This window comes from Oreochromis aureus, linkage group 16 (genome assembly GCF_013358895.1).
Source record: "Oreochromis aureus strain Israel breed Guangdong linkage group 16, ZZ_aureus, whole genome shotgun sequence".
Classification (NCBI taxonomy): Eukaryota; Metazoa; Chordata; class Actinopteri; order Cichliformes; family Cichlidae; genus Oreochromis; species Oreochromis aureus.
Genome location: NC_052957.1, coordinates 22,838,321 through 22,861,325, shown reverse-complemented (window position 1 = coordinate 22,861,325; position 23,005 = coordinate 22,838,321). Strand labels below are relative to the sequence as shown.

Genomic DNA, 23,005 nt, shown 5'->3' with positions numbered 1-23,005 from the left:
AACAGACACATGTGACAACCATGGTCATGAAACTCATCATCTCCGACTGGGGTTTTAGGTTTCGTCAAGCCAGCTAACGCAAAGAAAGCTTGACTTTGTTGAACTTCCTTCATAGTTCATCCATCTCTGAGTTGATACAATGTTTTCAGTAATGTTATTTATTTAGTTTCATTTAGAAAAGGTGGCCATTATAAAATTATTTGAGGTTGGAAGATTGCTAGTATACATAAATTAAGAAGTTGAGCATTTAAAAAAAACAACAAAAAAAAACAAAACAACAACATTTCCCTGCTCTCCATGACATCTTCAGGGCTCCGTAACAAATAGATAACAGATTTAAAAAAACAACAAGTAGACAGGACGCAGTAGAGCAGAGGAAAAGACCAACAGGGAGAAAGGGTGCTACACAGGCAGAAAATATTAGAGACATGTGAACTGATTTTGGATGGTGTTACAAGACAGTGTCTTTTGAATTGCAGGGCTTTTAAAAATTTGAATTATCCACTTCAAGCGCAAACTTAGTATATGTGGAATATCATTAGTTAATAGCTGATTTTTTTGTTTTGCTTAAGCCGTTCATTGTTTAAAACAAACAAACAAAATCCCCCAAAACCTAGTAACTACTATAAACAAACAACTGTTCAGATTTCTGTTTGCATTTTCTGTCACAGCCTGGGCTGTTTGAGGTGAAAGTGAAACAAGCTGTTACTAAAGGATGGAAGATGCAGATTTCATTTCAAAGCAGCAATGAAGCAGATGAAGAACAGGGTAAAAGGCACGCTAAACAAGAGAGCAAGCACAGCAAGCAGAAAATTAAGCAACTTGGCCAATTACTTGAGCGCATGGCAAAAATATCCCGTTGACTTGGATATAGAGTCTATTAATGCTTGAAATCTTGCTTAGAAAACAAGTGAAAGTACCAGCTCATGGATTATTCAAAGGTAATGTCACCTGTTTTTTTATAAGAAACAAGATTTAAGCATGGAATAGACTTGTTGGCTTGTTAAGGATATTTCTGCACCGTACAACACATCTGTGCTGATATGTGTCACATATCATCCTGTTCTCCCCCAAAAGTACAGATAAATTAAAAACAGATTACAATTCCATGAAACGAAAAGTTGGGAGGAAAAGGATCAAAATCTGTGCTAGCAAGCGCTGTCAGAAAGCTGGACAGACTTACTCAGAAGCTGTGGTTGTGGCTGAGACAGTTGGGAGGGGGATTGTCCAAACACAAATGGGCTGTGGACAAGGGAGGAAGAGGAGGGAGGTTGGGCAGCTTGCTCAAATATGGAGGAGGAGGGAGCTGCTGAGAGGAAGGGCCCAGACTGAATGGAATTCAGTATGGCACTCAACCGGTCACCTGCAAACATGGAGACAGAGGAAGGGGACAAACTAAAGCTTTTACTATGGTTTAAGGATTCTAAATGGGGGATGTAGGTCAGTCACCTATTTTTCTTATCAATCATTTCAATCATCGGCCAGGAGGAGGAGGAGGAGGAGGAGTTATTATGGGCATCCGGAGTCCCAGCAGTCGTGTTCATAGATGGAATTGGGAAACTAGCATGAAGCCTAGGTGGGCTTAATACTATTCTTGATGAACTGAGCACAAAAAGTTCTAGTATGGTCCTAGGTTTAAAATAAATAAATAAATAAAAAAAGACAAGCCAAGAAGTATATAAAGAAGAAACTACAACTCCCAACAAGTATTTTGTTGAAGGAAAAAAAAAATCAAATTGGTTACTTTAAAAATCTGCCCAGTACAGCGTATGTTCTATCAGAGTACAACCAGATAACTTCAGCAACTACAGAGTGGTGGTTCATTCCTATTAGCAACAACAAATTGTACTTTTTTCACCACAGCACAGCAGAACTTCCTCCCTTTTCCTAACAGTTTATGGAAAATGTATATTGTCCTTTTTATTATTTTATTTTAGGGCTCAGTGTTACAAAAACCCTGCATGTCCTCACAAGATGTTCCAAGATTCTCATCTTGGGAAAATCTCACTGCATAGCGTCTCCTTAGTGAAAGGTTTCACTGCGCACCAAGCTGCAAAACTTGGTCGATACACATTTCCAGAGGTTCTTTTAAAACAATGTCTATAAAATACATTGTAAAGTGCGGGCTGATAACCATCAGCACACCATTTCTTTTTTTAAAGGTTTCTCTGTCCTGCACACTCAGAGCCCACTCATAATGCCGCCTCACAGCATGAAAGCTCAGACCCAGAGGTGGATAGTGATTCAGACTTTCCATTAGATGGCTCAGTGGGGGCTTTCACCTCATGCACGAGTTGTAAAATCTAGTTGGACATGCTTGTATTAGTTGAGTATTAATTCTAGACGTGCATTTCCACGCACATTTTCTACATTTCAGTAAATATTTTCAGCACTTTATTATTTTTATAATCTGTATTGAATTACAGATTTAATACCGCTTCTACAGGTTGGTTGACTATGTACCTTGCGTAAATGGGAAGGAATTTTCAGGTCAAGGTAAATACAAACATTTACGACCAACTACCATTGATTACCCAAGCCCCCGTTGAAAGGATGCAACTACATCCATTTCTGCACATTACATCCAAGTATAACGGTAATCCATAGGCACTCCTTGCCAACAGACATTTAGAGACGAAGGCTTGACAATGTGTTTACAATCTGCATAGAAAAGGTATTATGCAGGTGCATTAGATTTTTTGCATCTGACATCTAGACAAGTAAAACAACCTTCAACTTCAATCATTGTGCATAATGTAACCAGAGTTCTCTGATTAGCATGTCTAAGAATCCTAACAGGGCAACCTCCTTTTTGTGAAAGAGCAAAGCTATTTGGAAAAAAAAAAAAAAATGCTACTTTGGTAGCAGAAACACTGACTTTAATTAGGTGATGTTTGCAGTATTTGGCAATATATTGTAGAAAACATTGCAAACAAACATTGAAAACAAAGCCCCTAGTAGCCCAAATGACCAGGGGCACACTGACTGGCCCATGCAAGCAAATTTATGCCTGACAATGCAGAAATATCAGGCATGAAATAACAAAAGGTAGACACACTAAAAAGCATGCACAACAAAAAGAGATGGAAGATGGCGCCTGTGATTTGAAAAGACCGACCGACTCCAACTGCATCACTTAAACTAAGGTCTGATACTCGTATGCACTGTGACTGCAAATTTCTTTTTTTTTTTGAGTTTATAAACAAATTAAATTTGATAAAGCAACATATCTGCATAGCAAAAATGAATTAAATGGTTTCATTTTTATACGCAAAGAGTGGCGTTTGGTGAGTAATGGTTTATTTGAAAGTATTTTAGTGAGAAGAGCAAGTAAAAGTCCTGCAGGCTTTGTTACAATAAAGTACAAGATAAACAAGAAAAGGAAGCAAAGTGAATTTATGTCTTGGAAAGGTGATCTGCACATGATGCATTTTTGTAAAGTTAACTCTACTCCAAGCTAACCTTACCTTTGTTGTTGGAGATGCCATAGTCAAAGCCCTGTGCTCCATTTGAAGTTGAGGCTCTGTTGAAGGCCTGCACAGAGAAAGGGCTGGGTGGCGGGGTCTGGTTCCCATGCTCAAGCAATGCTTGCTCTGAAAAAGTCAATTTAATAATATTGTTTCATCAAAACCTGACACTAGGAGGGCTTAAATCTGGGTTAGAAACTGTTTAATCAGCCACGCCACCTACCATCATCGTGGCGAAGGTATTGGTTTCCACCACGGTCTCTGGCCAGTGACCAGGCCTCTCCTTCATCACTCTCACAGAACTCCACTACACTGTTCTTATCCAGCTGTACCCAGGTTCCCTCTGAGTTGACCACCTGATACATAAGCAACACTATTTATCCATGCTCATACATACACACACGCACAAACAGCAGATTTGAATCCACTTTCAAAATCAGCTACAGTCAATTTCCTTATTCACCCACCCTACATCCACCGTATTGCTGCACATACAAAACCAGTATACAAATGGTTCTACGCAAGATCACTGACATGCAAGTATTCATCCCATCTGATTGACACATACAGAATATAGAGCAGCAGATCACAATAAATTGATTTGGCATCAGCAGACACAGCTAGACAAAACTGATGAGCTGAAATTTTTAAAAAAGTCAAAACAAAACTTACTCTAAGAAAGGGCTAGCTTATTGAAAGGTAAATGTATGAAACTGTTTTCTCAACTCCCTGAAATATTATCATTTTGGAAATTCAAAAAACAAAACAGAAAACACACAAACAGATGAAAGTATTAGTATGTGCAGGCAGCATCTCCCAGATCCACACACACTAGTAGAGGCTCAGGAAACTACTGAACAGCATGACACACCACCACCACAGCCAATGACAGGTCATAACCAAAAGAGGAGAGGCTCCACATCGCCAGGCAAGAAATAACTTAGGTGCTTATATTGACAAAAATCGTTACAAGAGCAGGAAAGGTACAGTCAAGGCACAGAAAGGCTCCAGCATTTTGTGATTAGGCTTCCACTGAGAGACCTCAGGCCAGCTGAATGTGACACCCTGAAACTGCAGTGGATTCATAGACAAACTGGAATTAGTAAGTCAAGCAGAAAATTGTTGCTGCCACAGGAATGGGTAGAAAGATAGAGAACACACACACACACCCAGAAGCAGCTCATGTATTCCCCTTTGAAAGAGAGATTACATTTGAAGGCCAAAATCTACTAAAAATCAGTATATAGCTTGATCCAAGCAGTCTGAATAATTGAGCTCCAGCCACAGAAAACACATTTCATTATTTGGGGTGAGTGCGTACCTCGCCTATGGCCTTGACCTTGTTGCCAAGAACTAACATTCCAATGGGGATACCCCTAAGGTTTGGGCAGCTTCTGATGTTGTGACCAGAGGGGCCGGTCTTCACTACCTTATAAAGCCCCGGACCGCCGCCCTGCCCTGCTCTGTTCTGCACCCGAATGGGGGCCTCGTGGGAAGGGCAGCTGCTCACCTCCTTTATGTTCTCCTCCGACTGGCCCCTGACTTCCTGCAAGAGTTAAGAGCATGGATTAGAGTCAGTGCACATCAATAAAATAGGCTGCAAAAATGTTCAAGACCAGCATAGGGCTCAGACTACAAAGCCCAGAAATGTGAAGGTGAAAAGCACTTAGCAGCCTCACAGGGAAATGCTGTAAAAAGCATGCAGTTCAGCCCTCTTTACGTGTATTAAGTGCCATCTTTAAGGTCTCAAATAGCATATTTGCTTTTTTTTAACCAACGGTTCAGTGACAAAACCGATGCAACTCACTTATCCGTTCACTAACTATGAAGCTGCACACAGCAGCCAGCCAGCTGAGCTTGGCACGAAACTGGAAAGGAAGTGTATCCGTCGTCACAGTAAAATCATAGAGCAATTTACCCCTTGATATTAAAAATACATACACTGTTCACCCACAAAGAATTGACAAACACTCACTTTAGCATTTTAGTAATCCAGTTAAAAACAACCAACAACTTAAATAAAATGCTCTCATTTTCAGTTAAAGGGGGGCATGCTATGGCACACACAGAAACAGGACTAGATATGGCAAGCCTTTCAAACAAGACCTCATGCAAGAGTCTGAACATTATTATCTTCATCCCCATGCAACATACAAGCTTTAATACAAACAATTACTATCAATCCTAAATGTGATCACTGCAGAGTCTTCAGTAGCCACCGATATGATGTATTATCACGGTACAGACAACCATGCAAATACAGTTTGACCTCTTATACCTCAAATTCACACTGTGGGACAACTACAGAGTCACAAGGGGTTCAAGGATACAAGAAAAGAAACAGGCGATAGGCTATGGGGCAGTCAAACTATTTTCCCTCCTTCACACAACTCACCTGTGGTGGGAATATAGTTAAGGGGGTCCATGACAAAAAGCCGATATCCCTGACTCCTTGGCTAGCATTAAAGACATTCTGAGCAACAAATTGTAAAACAGTCAAGAAACAGTAGACGACTCAAGAAAGGAGAGAAAAACGGGAAAGGGGAGGTTCTCGTGTATTTTTTTGGAAGAAAAAAACAAAACAAAACAAAACAAAAAAAGCTCTTGGCTCTTGTGGATTTTCCAGGATAAATCAAGTTAGGAAGACAGATTCTGACTACTGTCAGACAGGCCAGTTAGTTGTGGAGCACTGAAATAAGCCAATGAGTGCAGAATTAAAAGCAGTAACAAAACAAAACAGAAAGAAAAAAAATGTTGCAGGGGCACTGAAAATTCACTCCCAACACCTTATTGCAATCATGTCCAAATCCATGACCAAATGACTTTAAAAAAAAAAAAAAAAAAATGTAAAAATAAAGACATACAGAGAAGAAACTTCCAAAAAAATTCCCCATTTGGATGATGTAGTGTGTCATGCTGTTCAGACAGAGACCAGACATGGAAGCCTCCTAGCACCTAAAGCATCCCAATGCAGAGGTGGAGTTACAGAGAAGTAGAGGTACAATTATCCACTCAAACCTTTCACGGGCCAGTGACTGCTTCATGACAGAAAACCACCATCTCTGGATACATTCCCATTTAAAACGGCATGAATTTCTTGAATTATAACCAGTTGAATTACCCATTTGAGTCAGTGGCATTTTTTGGGTGGTTTTTGCGGCATGGAGCAAAATGTGTGTGGGGGGGGGGGGGACTCCTTGCCATCACATGCTGCAGTGAGCAACTCTTTATGAACTGTGAGTGAGAAGCGATGAGTAAATGAAGACTCAACAGTGCAGAATAAGCAAAGTCAAACAGCTCACAAGTGCTCTTTCACTACATTTTTCCTCGTCTGACAGGCCCTGCATTGGGGTTTACTTTAATGCACAAAACATATACTACCTCACCACGTGAGCCAAGTGTCCACAGCTAAACACATGATGGTCATGTAACAGTAAACCTTTTGCCTTCAAACGTGAGTTAATGCATGCACACTACAGCTGCTGTTTCCTTTGCACAGTGTGTTAGTCAAAGTTTCATACCGAGATATTCCATGCGCAAGAAACACCCCAACAGGTACACTCTGATAAGATACTCTGATGATTTACCATGCTTCAAGGACAAACCCAGGTAAGACCTTGAAAAGCCGTTATCATTAAACAACACAGATGAGCTCTTCCCCAAAATAAACAGTGCAGGAGCCTCTAATCGTAAATGGAGACAGGCTACTCAGCAGGCCGCCTTCTACTTACGTCGGCTGGGACCAGTAGGCTCCTGCCCAGGTGCTGGTTAAAAGAGAGGCACCAGGCTTCAGTGTACCCATTCATGTTGGGAACATACTTCTTTACAGTTTCATCATTGAGCCTGAGCCACACACCATCATCATTGTGGATCTAAGGGAAAACAAGCAACAGAGCAGAGCAAAGGCATGCCATCCTGTTACTAGGGAAGTAGGAGGGGAGTGCCCTTATACATACGCACGGCATCTCTGAGGCTGCCCAAAGTAATTAGATAACGCCACGCTCATGGTGAAGCAGGATGCAGGTGAAACATTACATGAATGTTTCCGGTACTAACGCCAAAAGATGGGAGAGCAGATATTGTGCAGGGCTGACAAATAGAGTCAATACGTGCCACATTACATTGCGGTTATAAAGTGTGTAGTAATTTAAGAATTCATCGTCTCCTTTGGATTTATGAAGATGGTGTTCAAGCTGTTTATGGAGCCTCAGAGTGCCTTGCAAGAGCAATAAGCAACATAAAGAGCAACAAATTTATGAGGTAGTAATCATTATTGAAAGAGGTAATTACAAAGAAACTACAGAAATCATGTAAAAAGACTCAAAATTACTTTAATCTAGAAAAAAACCCTCTAGATTTTACAATAATTATGAGTCAGCTCTTATTGATTCAAACAAGAAGAAACACAGAAACAGAACAAAAGTGGACCCTGGTGTTCCACATAGAATACTATATATTACGGTCTTCTGCCTGGTCTAAAGTCAATTACCTCGTCAATGAAAGTGATGGTGCCATTGACATGCACTATGCCTATCTGTTCACTCTGCAGGGAGGGGTGACTACGCACACGCAGGCCTGCGCTGTCCTTGGATACAAATTTGCGGACCTGAGAGAAGCAGAGGGGAGATGGAGACCGTGAGCGGCAGGGGTAAAGAACAGAAAGCAGAAAAATAAAGTCAATAAGAGCAGTAGGAAAAGAAAAAGGAGAAAGCAGTTGACAGTGATAGATCGCATGCTTTAATCCAGACAAAGCCCGCTTCCAAGTACAAGCAGACACAGCAAAAGATGACCAATCTTAAGGAGCTTCATTTCATTAGCACCTGTTATGAAGTTTGTTGTGTGTTATCTACACTGATGCATGAAGAAAAAAAAAAAAACCAAAACAAAACTTTAAAACATGTCCAAAAGGAGTATACACAAGTGATTGAAAAAGGCACACATTGTTGCTTGTTTCCCCCATTATGGATTTCAAAACTCAAAAGGCCACAAAATGATGATGACCCCAACGTGCATAACATCAGGTAGATGCAATTTCTGCATCTGAAGCAATTTCCAGTTCCTACACCGTATAAAGTACTCGTCAACGTACACAGTCTGTATACATGCACGATAGAGCCTAACAACCAGACTCACAGTGCTCAGTCTTAATGTTTGTCTTCATCTAGTTAGAGGCATCACAAAAGAAAGGACATCACACTGGAATCTACCATCTCACAGTAAAAGAGTTGGATTTATTCACTCGTTTACTTTGTGACCCAAATATCTTGGACTGGACTAATTAGCACTGAGGTCCATTGCTTCCTATAAACCAGCAAATCGTTAGTCGGCAGAGCAAACCAAACGAGGAGGCGCAAACAGCCAAAAGCTACACAGAGGTGATATACAATTCTCAGTATGAACTGAAATACTAACAAAAAAGGAAAAAAGAAACTTTTCAAAAGGTAAAAAAGGATCTCTGTGTTTCTGATGAAACTGATGTCAACATACTTCATAAAGCAGCTGGTTTAATAAGTTAGAATTTGGTGTTGGCAGGAAATCCTGTTGCCATCTCTGTTGAGTTGCATTTGCTGGATGACTGCAGGCATGGTGCATGTTCAACGTTTGTTCATGTTCATGTCCTAGTTGGTCAACTAAAAGAAAAACTCACCTTGCTAGGCTGAGGCTCAGCTTTTGGCTTGACCATCTGAGTCCCAGGTGGTATCATGCCTTTGGGAGGGTCTTTGACTTCTACCTCCAAACCAGCATCTAAATGATTTAAAAAGGATTTACAACTAGACTTTGTAAATTCACAAGAAATTTATTGCCTCCACATAAATTTCATGCTTCTATGGGGAAAGACTTCAGAGAACGCACCAGGTTTTTGAACGTGCTTTTAGACTGAATTACCTATTTCAATGCCATCAATGGTGACGTGGATCGTATAGAGGCCGACTGCTCCTGGAGTCCAATTGGCACTGTAGGTTCCATCAGTGTTGGCACGGATGAGCATATTCTCGCTGGGTCTGCGTGGGCAATGAACAATAAGTAGACTGCGTCTCCGTGGAAAGTGAAAAGTCTGTTCTTTTTCTGCACTGTCTTACCTCTTTGGAGTGGGGGAAGCAAAGCGCAGCTCTTCAAAGGAGTAGTTTTCATATGCCTAAAACAGACACAGATGTAATGTAAGAGCAACAGCAAATACACTAGTTTGCCTTTTTTTTTTTTTTTTTTTTAAGTCAAGTCACATTCCCCATCTATGATACAAACTCATGATGGGTTCAACAATATGCCTTTTTTCACTGTACACTTCGTGTAACTGCTGTTTGGTTAATTGAAAGACAGGGCACCAATAAGATAGTCATTAATGGATTACGCTACAGCAACTGAAAGAAAAACTAGCACACTGTAATTTTAATTCAGCTTCTGTAGTTGTCAGTGAGCTTGGCTTTAGCTTCCTTCAAAGTGACATAATTGGGCTACTGAAACAGGCTTTCCATTTAAGTACATCATAAGCTGGAGAGCATGAACACCAGCCTTGTGACTAGCCTCTGATTGATGGCAAAGGAGCACTTTTTTCCATTACTACCATGCAACAAAAACACACAACTGGCTTTTTGAATGTTTTATACAGCAAACTAAAAGGCTGTCACTCCCAAGGTAAGCCATTCATTTTTGACTTTTTTTATCCTCCTCAGATACACAGAAGCCGTCCTTCAGTAAAAGTCTGTCAATGCTACTCTAATCTGAACCACTTGGTGGAAGAATTTCTAAGCCCTGTAATGCCCTTCTCTCATTCTCATACACAGTAAATGGATTAGAATAACATGGAGCTTTTATAGTCTTCAAGCTACAGGCCATACGCATCCATTTATACACAGTTATGTGGAAGGTTTTTTCATTTTTTTTTCAGCTTACATCTGTACTCACTGGCAGGTGTATATTGTTATATTCTTCTTTAGCCATTTCTAACGAAGCTCTGTTTTTTTTTTATATTTATTATTTAATGTTACCAAATGTTAAATGTTGTATTTCAGAATCTAACCACCCAGCTCCAACTTGAGCTACAGTTACAGGCTAATATATACAGGTGAGGTAGCGAGTGGTGCCCCAGCTACACAATGCTGACCTTCATCATGGTAATAGCAATGTATCGAGCCTCTTTCACAATCATGGGCTCATAGGTGGCTTCCAACTTGGGCACTGGCAAACCTCCAAAGGTTAGGTCGGGTCCAGAGGAAGAAGGGGAACAGCTTCCAGGTAGTCGCTGCAACTTCTTCACATTTTCTGGTTGCACTGACTTTTTCTGTGAAACAGGTACGGCCTTCACCTCCACCTACAAACAAAACATAAACACAGTGACTGACAAATTCAGTAAACTACTTTTGTAGGTTTGGCACTTGAGACACAATTACATCATCGTTTCTTTTTTGTTTTAAGAGAGTTTTCCTGACCTTCATGTTAGGAACATGCACCACATCCCCATACTGGTCTTTGGTCTGAACCACCACAGTGGTTGGCCACCCACAGCGTATATCATCTTTGTTCAGAATCAGGGATGTCTTCTGAGGATCTGCATAAGAGTCTGGCTGTAGCCATCTGCATTGGTCAAACAAAGAGGGAAAGAATATGTAGTAATACCCCAACTATTATTTATTTCAAAGAATTAAAATTCAATATGAATATTATTTTGCTCTTCTGAGGTCATTTTCATTCAGTCTGAATTTTGCCGTCTCATCCAAGGATGGAAACATACCTAGCCAGACGTCCCCCACTTGAATTCTGCACACAGGTGATGAAGTCCTCAAGGAAGGAGTGCTCATTGGTTTGGATGTGCAAGGGTAGATTCCCCTCAAGGGCCTCCAGGATGGTGGGAGAGTGAGACAAGGCCAGACCCTTCCCAAGGATCCCTGAGTGGGCCTTACACACCTGAGTGGCAACACAAAGTTTCAAAAGTTAAAATGGAAAGTTGAGTGCTTAGGATAGATAGCTTTTTTTGCTTAAATAAATTATAAGGGAAGGTTTAACTCAAAAGACGATATACCTGAAGAGAGGCTTCCTCAAGAATCTCAAGATCTTCCTCCAACTCATTGCCTACAAAAGATTGAATCATGATTATATGAGTTATGCAAAAGGCTGCCTCAAATGCACTGATTTTACTTTTTTCTGTACCTATAGGAAGGGCCAAGTCTTTCTTCATAAGAGCTGCAGCACACACACTACCCAGGTAGGCCAACTCCTTCTCCAGTTGGATAATACCCTGAAATTTACAAAACATCTGTCAGAAAGGTATTTATTACTTTTTTACAGATGGCATACAAAGTGCTGTAAAACTGCAGGCACAGGACACAGAAAACCAGTGGGTGGCACAATTCACTGAAAAGCATCTGTACCTCATCAGGACCGGGGTTGAATTCATATCCTACAGCCACACACTTAAAGCCGTAGAAGCAGGCTTTCTCATCTTTCACATAATCTGAGGCTGTTTCAAGTGAAAAGAGCACTTCATTTCCTGGAAACAGAGAGCAGAAATACACAGTAATGCATCTAACCCGAGACAGTTAGGCAGAGCTCTGTAAAAACAATAATTGGTAAACTAATGGCTGCCTGCTGTGGCAGGTGGCTCAGTGAAGCATCATTAAGTAGAATAAAGTACACAAAGGATGCCGACAATTATCATCAACGAGCTGCAGCTGGCTTGCATGAACATGTGTTGGATTAAGAATGTTGTCACTACTCAATCAGAGCTCATACTTAAGTATACAACACATTTCATTAAAAATGCTGCTAGAGCTCTCACAGTAAACAAAGAATACTGGTCCTCCTACAGAATATGCATTGCCTGTGTGGTCACAAGTTTTTTTTAGGTGTCTTCCAGCCCGGAGTTCCCTTCTGTCGAAAGTAACACACCACCCAGGGCAATATTTCCCTCCGCTGCCTTGAGGAAGTTCATTAACCACTAAAGACTTATGATGGCAGAAATATAATAATCCTGCAAAGAATAATACCATTGTAGCACAGAGGCTGATACACCACATGAGTTTTGAACAAAGGTCACTGGCGATGAAATATTATGTCAGTCATAAAGGATAGATGCATAACTTTTGTTACCAATTCAATAATGTTCATAACTGATTGCTTTAGTTTTGTTAAATGAAAAAATATTGGTCATATATAATCTGACCAGTTTAAATTTTTAACATCATTCATCAGCCAAACTTGCTTTAAATATGTTAAAATGAAATAAGATTAGAAAACAAAAGCTGTCAAAGGTTGTGTCTACCAAAAGGTACTAATAATTGTAATATAAATAATAACACTATTTATATGTTATATAAACATCTGTGTCTATTGTACATTTCTGTATTACACCCTAAGGTTCACCAAAATGCGGTGGTCATTAGTTTAGTTGAGAGTTTCCCCTTGACTCCACTAGTGTATATTGGCTCTTCTAAGTCTCTTGGTTTAGAAACATTGGGGTTTATTGGGATTCAATAACACTGTTGTAGCTTATTGTCCAATAAATGTCAACTTGCTATCCTGCTGTTTTGTTGGGGGTTTTTTTAAGTTGGTTTGCTTGTTTGTTTTCACCTGGCAGCACGAGGACAGTGGTTGGCCAGCCTGTTGAGCCTGAGAACTTTTTGAGCTCAGTCCAGGTGTTGATGGTGTCGTGGATCAAGGGTTTGGCACCCAGGTTAGACAAGTGGAGTGTTCGGCTTGGGATTAGCAGACGCAGGACGTCCTCTGGTTGTGCAGTGCCACACTGTGGATCAAACTCAATGGTGGTCCAGCGGACACAGTCCGGGAATGATACCTGAATCATGGTGAAGCACAAGGGAAATCAGTTACAGATTAAATTCTAGAATTTTCTCTTAACACATTTTACAACCAGTAAGTATGGCAAGAGATGCCTTACCCTGTACTGAGTGACTCCAGCTTGTTTGTAAGGGTGGTCACTCTCAATTACTGCATAATGGTTAGAGGTGGTACAAGCGGAGAGGCCCTGTTCAGGCTGGTTGCCAGTAGTGCTGTCTGTGGATTGGTTTGGGTTAAAGGTGGGTGGGGCGTATTTTTGGTTCAGGGCAGAGACAGCAGGCAGCAGCTCTTGAACCAAACCAAAGACCTCAACAGCAGCCTGGATGTGAAAGAACAAGCAGTTAGCCGCAGTGCTACACCAGAGAGAAATATGGTATTTTAAGAAGGCAGGTAAACCATCTGAGTGTGAACTCATACCTTTGGTACAGATGCAGCCACGGGACCTATGTAGGCCAGGATGAGGGGCAGGAGCATAGAGAACAGGCTAGAAGAGCTTAAAAGCTCGGGAATATCATCCACTGGAGACAAGAAAGGACAAAATGAAGAAAGACCGAGATACAAGCAACCAGTGCTTTTGTAATAGCTGTGTAAAGTTTACTGTGCTTACCATCAACAGCAAATGCCCTGTGAAGGAGATCCTTTGCAGCTCTAACCACAGCACTAACCACAGACAGAGCTCTGCTACAGTTTTTGTCTTCCTCATTGGCTTTGCTCAGCAGCTGAGACTGGAGGTCCCCATCATACTCACTCCTTCAACAATGAGACACTTAAGTCAGGAAAAAAACCAAAACAACTTTTGATACAAGCAATTAGAAGACGCTAGCTTTATGCATACCTGTAATAGAGAATCTGCGGGATCTGTCCTCTGGTCTGGTTGGTCCCATTGCTACTCAAGCTGCAGGTGCTGAAGGTGAAGGACACACCATCGGAGCACTGCACTGTGGTCATCCCTCCGTCCCCATTAGCCGTCCGGCTACCGTAGTTTCGTAATCGCACTGCATACTTCACCCCCTCCTGCAACACGGTAAATTTATTAAATAAATATTTGCTTTTTAACTATAGACTGTGTATAAAAATCTCTACAGTCCTTTTAAATTCTTGAGTTTGGCATTTTGCATGTTGACACCTCTTTATCTCTCCTTTTTTGAGCATACAGTGCCAATTTATCAGCTAGCTTGGCAAGCAAAAGGCCTTCTTTAGAGTATATGGGTGTATCACGCTAATGTTTCAAATACAATTAGCTGCACCACAAGCCATATCATCTGTCAGATATCTGCCTTAAAAACACTCATAAAGGCACTAACGCCAGAAACGCAGCTGAGAGGTCTAGTTTAGTGACTTTAATTAGCCTCGGAGACAGCTAGGCATTACATTATATTTAAGCTTACCATAAGTTAAACAGATCAATATATAAAAAAAATTCACCCCGTAAAGAGCAGTCACAAAGAGGAAATTTGTTACTTGGGCCAAACACATTTATGTACCAGGTCGTATACCGCTTATGTACCTTAAGTGGCACAGCCTTATCCAGGCGAATTTCAGCAATATCACTGGGGGAATCGTCAGTGCTGTATGTGCCCTTCACCAGCTCCAGAGATGTCCACCTGTGAGAATGCGCAGAGTCCCCTGGGTGCTCTGTCTGCGCCTGAAGGTCGAGGGAACAAAAAGATTCACAAGAATAAATAATTAAACTGACTGGAAACTAGTTCAGCAGCACCACAAAACAAATCAAAAAAAAAAAAAAAAAATACATCTTCAGTCACTTACATCATCAGCCAGCACCTCTAGCTCATACTCATGGATGCCCCCTCCTCCATATACGCAGACACCCACAAGCACAACGCCTGGCTTATCCACTGTCAGACAGATGGCATCCGGCGAGCCATTGCCTGTGTTCCAACTGCGGCCCTGGCTTGTTTTGGTGAAGCGGTTCGGAGATGCTTTCACTGAGTGGAGCGAGTTCAGCCCATCAACCTAATAAAGGATGAAATACTAAGAAATATAGCCAAACACACCTGACGACACTTGAAGAGAAATAGAAAGACACTAAATGTCTTTTTTTTTTTTAAATATACAAAATCACAATCCATGATTTTAGGTAGCAATACACTAGGTAGCAATACTCATAATAAAGTGTAAAATGACCGAAACCCTCCAAATGTCCAGACACTGTGTAAATGATGGCTGGAAAAGGTAAATAATTTAAAGGTTGCTAAAACATACAAAAGGCATTCACAGAAAAAAATAAGTGAAAGTGAAATAAAACCATTTCATGCTTGGTATGCATTAGGTAACTACTATTTATATCAGCCTGTGACTACTGAGAACCAGACACAGCTGCAGAGGGACCTATCCAGGTACTCTGGGGAGGAAGAGTAGTTTCCGTGACAACAGACTTGGGGGGAGAGGGTAAGAAAAAAAAAAAAAAAAAAAAAAAAAAAAAAGGAGTCGTTGAGGGCAGTTGTCAAATAACGTTACTATGGCAACAAAGCTAAAGAGTCATGACTGCAGTACACGAGTATAAAAAGAGTGTGATGATAATTAAATGAAGAGTGTGAAAGAGGGAGGCCAACAGATGTCTGCCACTCACACTTAATGACTCAGCATGCTGTAAAAACAATACAGAAAAGCTCTGAGCTCTCTGTTTTTTTTAAGCTGCAGTAAGGACACAGTGTCTGTCACTGAGAGAAATTACTTCAACAACAATAGAGCCTTGAGAATATGAAGAATATGGCACGAGACAGGACAAAAGAAAAAGAATGAGAAAATGCATGAGTGACATTTCTTTTCAAACGTTGGCTGAACTGTAGTGACTGGGATGCAAATCAAATCCAAGCCCTTTGAAAACTACAAATCAATGTGATCAAAAAGGTTGCTTTGTCTAACCCCAGAACAATAAGCACATACAGATGAAATTTCTGGTAATGCGAGCGGGGCTTTGCAAGAGGACACAAGGACCAAAGCTTAAAGCCAAAACAGTGGCCCCACATGCAGGTGTACAGTGGGGGATGGGTGAATGGCTACTAGAGCACGTTAAGTTACCTCAGAGCCCAGGGCAGAGGCGGTGAGCTCAGAAACGATGGAGGCCAGCAGGCCGCAGGTGTTGGAGACCAAATGTGGTGAGAACAGTTCAACCTCCCTCCTCAAACTCTTCCTCACAGGCAGCACCACAATCACCAGCATCTTCTCTAGTACTTCCCGGAAACTGGTCATGCCCATCAGGTTCTCCTCCGTCTAAAAGGTGAAAGCAATATTACTAACTTAATATGATTGTTTTGATTTCTTTTATAGGCCATCTAGATATTTGGATGAGAATGTGATAGTGTTCAAATGTAGTTATCTCAACTTATCAAACATGTTCTGGTCCACTGACTGTATCTATAAACAACTAAACACCAACGCAGTGCCAAAAACTCACATGGCTGAGTTTCTCCATATGGGCCACCAGCAGGGGGAAGCGGTGAGCAAGGGCCGAGTCATTCTCTGTGCTGACTTGTTTGACCAGTGAACGTAGCAGCACCTCCCCATCATAAGCAATGGGCAGGATGGATGTCAGCTTGACCGATGTGTTACAAAGAGCTGACATTACGGCTGCCAGGAGACGGCTGCTGGATGTACGGAAATTAGCCTCAGCGATATCCTGAAATACAGCAAAAATAAAGGTGAAGGTCAGATTTTTTTCCCCTCTTTTAACCTTCATCTGAACATTGTTAGGTAGAAAAGGGTTTGAATAATGAAAGTACAGTAAAATGTCATCTAAAACTAACAGATTTTTTTTTAATGTGTCAACAAGCTGTATGAAATCATCATACTTGGTCCAGGCAGTTGAGCAGATCACACAGGCAGGCCCACTGCAGAGCCGGGGTTGGATAGAACGAGTGGAAGCAGGCGGTGAAGGTGTTGTGGCACTCCTGCAGCACGGCTTCCAGCAAAGTAAGAGGCTGAGACAAGTAGCCTTGTGGGTCATTGTCCAGCTTGGTCAGGCAGTTGTCCATGCCTTCTGACAGGATCTTCTTCAGCAGACTGCGTGTCTTTCCTACGCACTCTGCCAGCTTGCTCGACTCCTCCACCACAGCCTTGGTGCTGGCTAGAAATCAAACACGAGAAAAGAAGAGATGCAATCAGAAGACACATAGTTTAACTAAAATGCACTTTTTAAGAAAGAAAAATATCACAATCACTGATTGTCTTCTAACTTTTTAATTGCTTTATAAATATAAATCTATGTACATACTATATAATAATTGGTTTAATGTATAGTAACAGTTTGAATAAGACTCTTTTGTTGTTCCAAAGAAAGACTTCGTCGTCCATCTATCAGTCATCATACTGTCAGTGATAAAGTGCTTTGTGTTCCTACCTGCAATGGGAAAAATCTCACAGATGTAGACCCTGAGCAGGCGGAGGCAGCACGTGCCAACAAAGCGGAGCCTCTCAAGGTCGAGCAGGGTGGCTGTGTACTGGAAACCCTTCAGCCCTCGCAGTTCCTCCACACCCAAAACCAAGGTGGTCCAGCTCCAGTGAAGGATACTCAGCAAAGACTCAAAACACTCCTACAATGAGATGACACAGCATTAAAAAAATATTTTTTAACAAGTGACCTGTTAAGAGAGTTACATAACTTGCAGAGAGACACTTTGACAGTACTCACCACTGAGACTGTACGAGCAAATGAGCGTTTAAGGATATGGACTGGTTCACTGGTTTGCTGTTTGCCTTTAGATGCATTGCCATCATTTGAAGGAAGCCTAACATTAAAATATGAAAAGAGAATAAAGCTTATTTATTAGACAGGCACCAAAAAATAAAACAAACCCCCCAAAAAACATGCACCACTTTTAACAAAATGAGAGTACTTGCCTGTAAAGTAGCTGAGGTATCTGACCTGCATTGACATCTGTGCCATTATTTGACTTCTTTGAGCTTTTGAACTGAAAGACCACACTAAATGGGAGGAAAAACACAAATCATGACACATGAAAAATCAACACGAGCAATGTAAACAAATGTAACAAATAGAAAAATAAACCATCAGCTCTACTGATTTATCATAGTGACTGTAAATCAGTTTTACCCATCATCAGTAGTGATGGTAGCCTGCCCATGGGAGCCACAGTCACTGCTGGGACCAGACACTCGGGCCCACGCCACATACCACCAGCCAAGCTGCAGCAGCACCGGCTCATCAAACATCATTGCATATTTCTCCCTAAAAATAAGATTACCATCAGTTACAGCCATTTAAAATGATTCTGCAATGTTTTCTTTACTAAAATGGCCACAAGACTAAGTGCTAAAACCACTTTAAAAAATACACACAAATACATTAACTATACCTGGCAGCACAGTCATAAGCCAGTACATCAGTCTCAGCCAGCAGATCACCATCTGTCTCATGGTCACCACCATCAGGGCCAAGCTCAAACAGCTGCACAACAACAGAAATTGATTAATATATTATATAAATTTAAAAAAAAAAAAAAAAAAAAAAAAATACTGCCCGTACTAACCCTTAGACCCCTGTCTAAGGGTTAGTACGGGCAGTATTTTTATTTATTTTTTTTTTAATACCACAGATACACCTGTGGTATTAATTTCAAAATCCTACGTAACCTTGTTTTGACTTATGGTTTTCAAAAACTTGCACATCCATGCAATTAAAGCAATTTTTTGTAAAAATATTTCAAGGGACTGCACACCTTGATTTTGGCAGTGTACTCCCCTCGTCCCCCGAACAGGCCCAGCCCACCCAGCAGGATGTCTGCGTCGGCACAGAAACGGATGGCCTCCACAGAGTGGGCCGAGTAACCCCAACCACCACCGTGACCTGCAACATCGCATAAGGAAACAGTCAGGCTATGAAGGTCACAAAGATGATAACTTACTTTCCATGGAATTTTATTTCACTGAATGTTACAGATTAAGCAGTTGCCTAGTTTGATATATTGATGAGATCAACTCAATCAGTCAATGCAAGTCCTGTCTCTTTTAGTCATTATTTTGAGAGTTAGAACAAGAACTAACTCTCAAAGCGGTTCACAACACTGTAGTCCTCCTTGGAATAGACCTTCATCACTGCCTGGGTTTCTTCCTCAGCGCTGGCTACACCCATTTTCAGTTCCTGCATGGCAGCCAGTGTATCCAAGCAACCTAAGTGGGGAAAAAAAACAGCATAATTCATCTTACTAATAAATGACAATCAGCAAAAGTGGTCACAGCATTCTTGCAATCACATAATTTGGTTGACTGAGGTCAAATCAGTTTTCTCTTGAACTGATTAAAAGATGATACTACAGTCTCCCATGAAAAGCTAACAATAACAGTTCACTCATAAAAAGAAGGAAAAACAAAAAGCCAGAAAAATAACTTCCTAATGGGATTCCCACAGTTATATACAGAATACATTTCTATAAAAGCATGAAATTAAGTCCAATTTTTTAACAACCGGTCTTTCACATTGGATGATATTGCTGAATGAACAGCAGCTAAAACTTGAAACACCCGGGAGCTACACAGACTAAGCTAAAGCCCCATCAGAGAAGTTAAGTCAATGATTTAATAAAAGGTAATTACAAAAAGATCATAAGGCCCATAAGCAATTTGACACTGTAAATGCCTAGTGTAAAGCATTACCAAGGATGTGTAGGGCTCCATGAGAGCGAGTGGTGGTTGCGTGTGATCCTGACGGCAATGCAAGCTCTGGACTAAGGATGCTACAGCGAGCCTGCAGATCTGTTGCAGAGGGCATCCTGGCATCAGCTATCACTGCATTGTAACACCACATCTCTCTGGTGGCTGGCAAGAACCTAGAAGCAGGAGGAAATAATGACAAGGATTAAACATGCAAGGAATTAGAAATATTTCTGTACTACTGAAAGTGCAACAAAGAGTTGAGATGGAATCCAGCTTATCCCTTGGTTAACATAAGCATAGACCTCACACTGACCTCCATATAACATCATACACTGGGTCCAGACACAGGCCAAATCCTTGCAGGTCCTCCTGCTCAGAGTCATTGAAGGTTCTGCAGCTTCCATCCATTTTGTTGATAAGCAAGCATTTAAATGGTGGTGGCTCAGACACAGAGGAGGGCACGAGGCCAATGATGTGTTTGCTGGCAAAGATCTCTGAAGTAGCTAGGACATGGGAGTTGATAAGAGCCTCATCGATCCGCAAGAATGTCTGGTCCCCACTGGCTCCGATCCACGTAGCTTTTCGTCCATATTTGGCACCGATATTGGGCATAGGAGATGGCTTGGCATTCCAGTAGGGCATGTCCAGGATCGGCCGACCAAGCTGCCCTTTCTGAAAAAGCAAGGAGAGTGTTAAGTTTCAGAAACAAAGTGCAAAAGAAATCTGCAGCCCTTGCAAAAGCAATCGTGACAGATCAAAGCAAAGGTTACATTTGTTTTAAAAGATTACTTTTGCATTACTGTAGAATTGCAACAGACTCCGTTTACTCACCGAGAAGCTGCCAAATGTGAAGACCTGCCCATCCATGAGGAGAACAGCTGTGTGGTTACTGCCTGCTGTCACCTGCACACTCGGACCAGGAAGAGCCTGCACCAGAGTTGGAGAGCCCCTAGCAGGGAAAAAAATTAAATGAATAAGTGTGTCCACAAAACTGCAGTTAATGTATGCTTGGTAATGTAGTTTTCCCTCTTAATACCCATGACATTTGTCTGTTCTGCTATAATTATTTAATGTTTAAATAATACTAGAATATACAGGGATAATTTCAGAAACGATTCTATGGCTAACAAATAATTACTTTTACTTGAACATACATACACATTAAAGAAAAAACAAGGTCATCCGACAAGAATACCTGGAGTTGACGTCCCCATGTCCGAGCTGCCCGTGCTGACCATACCCAAACGTGTAGACATCTCCATTCTCCATAAGCACCACTGTAAATCAACATGACGAATGTCACATTATTACTTTAATATTTCCGTACTCTTACTAGTTGCTTTAAACAACTTCTAGAATTACCAAGGCAAATCTAACCTAGTGACTGCCATGAGGGAAAAGTACCCACCTGAGTGGTGAAAACCGCAGCTGACCTGAACCGCTCGCAGTTCACAGTCAAATCTCACAGCCCCTGGGGGGTAGGTTGTAATTTTGCTAGCATCCTTCTCCCCACGCTCACTGCTACCATCTATAAGGCAAACACTGAAGTCAGCACATTTGAGCACAGAACAGAGAGTGAAGTTTAGTAGCAGCTTTAGACCGCTGAGGTGGAAGCCTCTGCACAATCCTCGAAAAAACAGAGCTGGAGGGAAAAGAGGTCTTAAAAAAAACGAAAGGAGAAAAGAAAAAAAGAAAAAAAAGGGAGAAAAGGGAAAAAACATGCTGAGAAACAAAGCAAGGAGTGACACACCGTCATAACAAAGGCTTTTGATAACCAGTTCTGTTATAGCTTGCCAACAGTTCAAAAAAAATGGAGGGTTTTTTTTTTTTTTTGTCTCTTATGAGGAACAGGAAGTCTGGTTTACCCTGAGCCCTGCAGGAGGTCACAGCTGTGGTGTGTGACAGGAGGAGGTTGGGATAGAGGAGTGCCATGCATTACAGTGAATACAGTGACTAAGACTATATTCTGGATTCTTGTTTTTTTTGGACCAAAATAAATATTGACTGGCTCATGGCCCCAAAATTAGAAGGGTTAAGAAATTAGTTCATTGTCACTACACTTAATATTAGAGAATAAACAGAAGTGCTCCTAAAATGACATCTTAAGCACATGAAAGCAGTTTTAGAGGTCAAAACCAGGCACAACCGTAATGCCTGTGAAAACCATGAAGAAAAATGCTTATTAGATGCAACCTAAATGACCTACACTTACAAATGTACATCAAACATCAAAGCAAAACAGACTCGAAACAGACTAATAAACCACTGAGTGATTAGTGCCAGTGGGACATTAGAACAAGTTATGCTTCTGATGTCTTTAGATGGCACATATCATCATAATTTTTTGCTTTATATCTGCACACAAAGTCATATATTTGACATTTTTGTAGCCAAATGAGATTTTTCTTTTAAAAAAAAGAAGGAAAAAAAAGGTTCAACAGGTATTTAACAGTCACATTATATTATGTTCTCTGTCCTCCATGATTATGCTGGTTAGACGAGGGAAAAAAAAAAAAGCAAGGATCCATCTTCATATCCACCAGTTGTTTTTCCAAAGGAAAGAGATGTTTTATTCGAAAAAATAAAATAAAAAAAATCCACACAAAAGAAAACTACAAATATATGGCCATATTCTACTGATTTGATCAATGTCTTAACAATTTCAACACTTGCTGATGAGTGCCCAAACAAAGATTAATGTTAAAATGACACATCGAAGCCATTTCCACAAAATGTTTCACATTTAAAATGTGCCAAACTTGCCAACTGTCAAAGCTTACTCTCCCCAGTGTCTCCTGCTTGTAATGCAGTAGTTTTATCTGTTTGCTATGGGGGTGACAGTAAATCCAGTTAGGCAAGGACATAGCTTTCTACCTTCGTCTTATTAACTGCATCATACTCCATGGATGAAAACTTCATAAACCCGAAAAGAAATTAGAAGACCAAATTTTCATTGGACCTCAATCCTTTTTCTATGTTTAAATAATAAAAATCAATAAAAAAAAATAATTTAATTCAAATAATCAGCCTCTTAGGTGTTTAACGCAATCTAAATACACCACGGTTGCTTTTCCCCAGTGCATCTCAGTGAGCCCTCGTTTCCAGCTGGCTACATG

At 40.9% G+C, this 23,005-nt stretch overlaps 1 protein-coding gene across 12 annotated transcripts in view; it reads right to left on the bottom strand.

Annotated features, from left to right (window-relative positions):
- The window catches only part of mycbp2 (MYC binding protein 2), a 62,097-nt gene that overhangs the window by 14,687 nt on the left and 24,405 nt on the right, over window positions 1-23,005 (bottom strand). For 7 of the 12 annotated variants that reach the window (XM_031734500.2, XM_039600221.1, XM_031734502.2 and 4 more), the window contains 37 exons: window positions 21,298-21,417; window positions 21,085-21,166; window positions 20,721-20,838; window positions 20,203-20,561; window positions 19,890-20,062; window positions 19,281-19,406; window positions 18,956-19,083; window positions 18,593-18,684; window positions 18,331-18,465; window positions 18,117-18,200; window positions 17,908-18,004; window positions 17,617-17,809; window positions 17,069-17,343; window positions 16,675-16,896; window positions 16,299-16,490; window positions 15,024-15,230; window positions 14,764-14,901; window positions 14,092-14,270; window positions 13,864-14,006; window positions 13,674-13,774; window positions 13,357-13,575; window positions 13,032-13,254; window positions 11,834-11,952; window positions 11,613-11,700; window positions 11,485-11,534; window positions 11,197-11,369; window positions 10,895-11,039; window positions 10,570-10,776; window positions 9,548-9,603; window positions 9,354-9,469; window positions 9,115-9,212; window positions 7,957-8,073; window positions 7,199-7,339; window positions 4,789-5,013; window positions 3,691-3,823; window positions 3,468-3,593; window positions 1,184-1,363 (listed from right to left, as the gene is read on the bottom strand). In XM_031734500.2, coding sequence (XP_031590360.2) covers window positions 1,184-1,363; window positions 3,468-3,593; window positions 3,691-3,823; window positions 4,789-5,013; window positions 7,199-7,339; window positions 7,957-8,073; window positions 9,115-9,212; window positions 9,354-9,469; window positions 9,548-9,603; window positions 10,570-10,776; window positions 10,895-11,039; window positions 11,197-11,369; window positions 11,485-11,534; window positions 11,613-11,700; window positions 11,834-11,952; window positions 13,032-13,254; window positions 13,357-13,575; window positions 13,674-13,774; window positions 13,864-14,006; window positions 14,092-14,270; window positions 14,764-14,901; window positions 15,024-15,230; window positions 16,299-16,490; window positions 16,675-16,896; window positions 17,069-17,343; window positions 17,617-17,809; window positions 17,908-18,004; window positions 18,117-18,200; window positions 18,331-18,465; window positions 18,593-18,684; window positions 18,956-19,083; window positions 19,281-19,406; window positions 19,890-20,062; window positions 20,203-20,561; window positions 20,721-20,838; window positions 21,085-21,166; window positions 21,298-21,417 — 5,580 coding nt within the window. The remainder of the gene's footprint in view (window positions 1-1,183; window positions 1,364-3,467; window positions 3,594-3,690; window positions 3,824-4,788; window positions 5,014-7,198; window positions 7,340-7,956; window positions 8,074-9,114; window positions 9,213-9,353; window positions 9,470-9,547; window positions 9,604-10,569; window positions 10,777-10,894; window positions 11,040-11,196; window positions 11,370-11,484; window positions 11,535-11,612; window positions 11,701-11,833; window positions 11,953-13,031; window positions 13,255-13,356; window positions 13,576-13,673; window positions 13,775-13,863; window positions 14,007-14,091; window positions 14,271-14,763; window positions 14,902-15,023; window positions 15,231-16,298; window positions 16,491-16,674; window positions 16,897-17,068; window positions 17,344-17,616; window positions 17,810-17,907; window positions 18,005-18,116; window positions 18,201-18,330; window positions 18,466-18,592; window positions 18,685-18,955; window positions 19,084-19,280; window positions 19,407-19,889; window positions 20,063-20,202; window positions 20,562-20,720; window positions 20,839-21,084; window positions 21,167-21,297; window positions 21,418-23,005) is intronic. The other 5 variants (XM_031734507.2, XM_031734508.2, XM_039600225.1 and 2 more) reach the window with 4 other exon arrangements.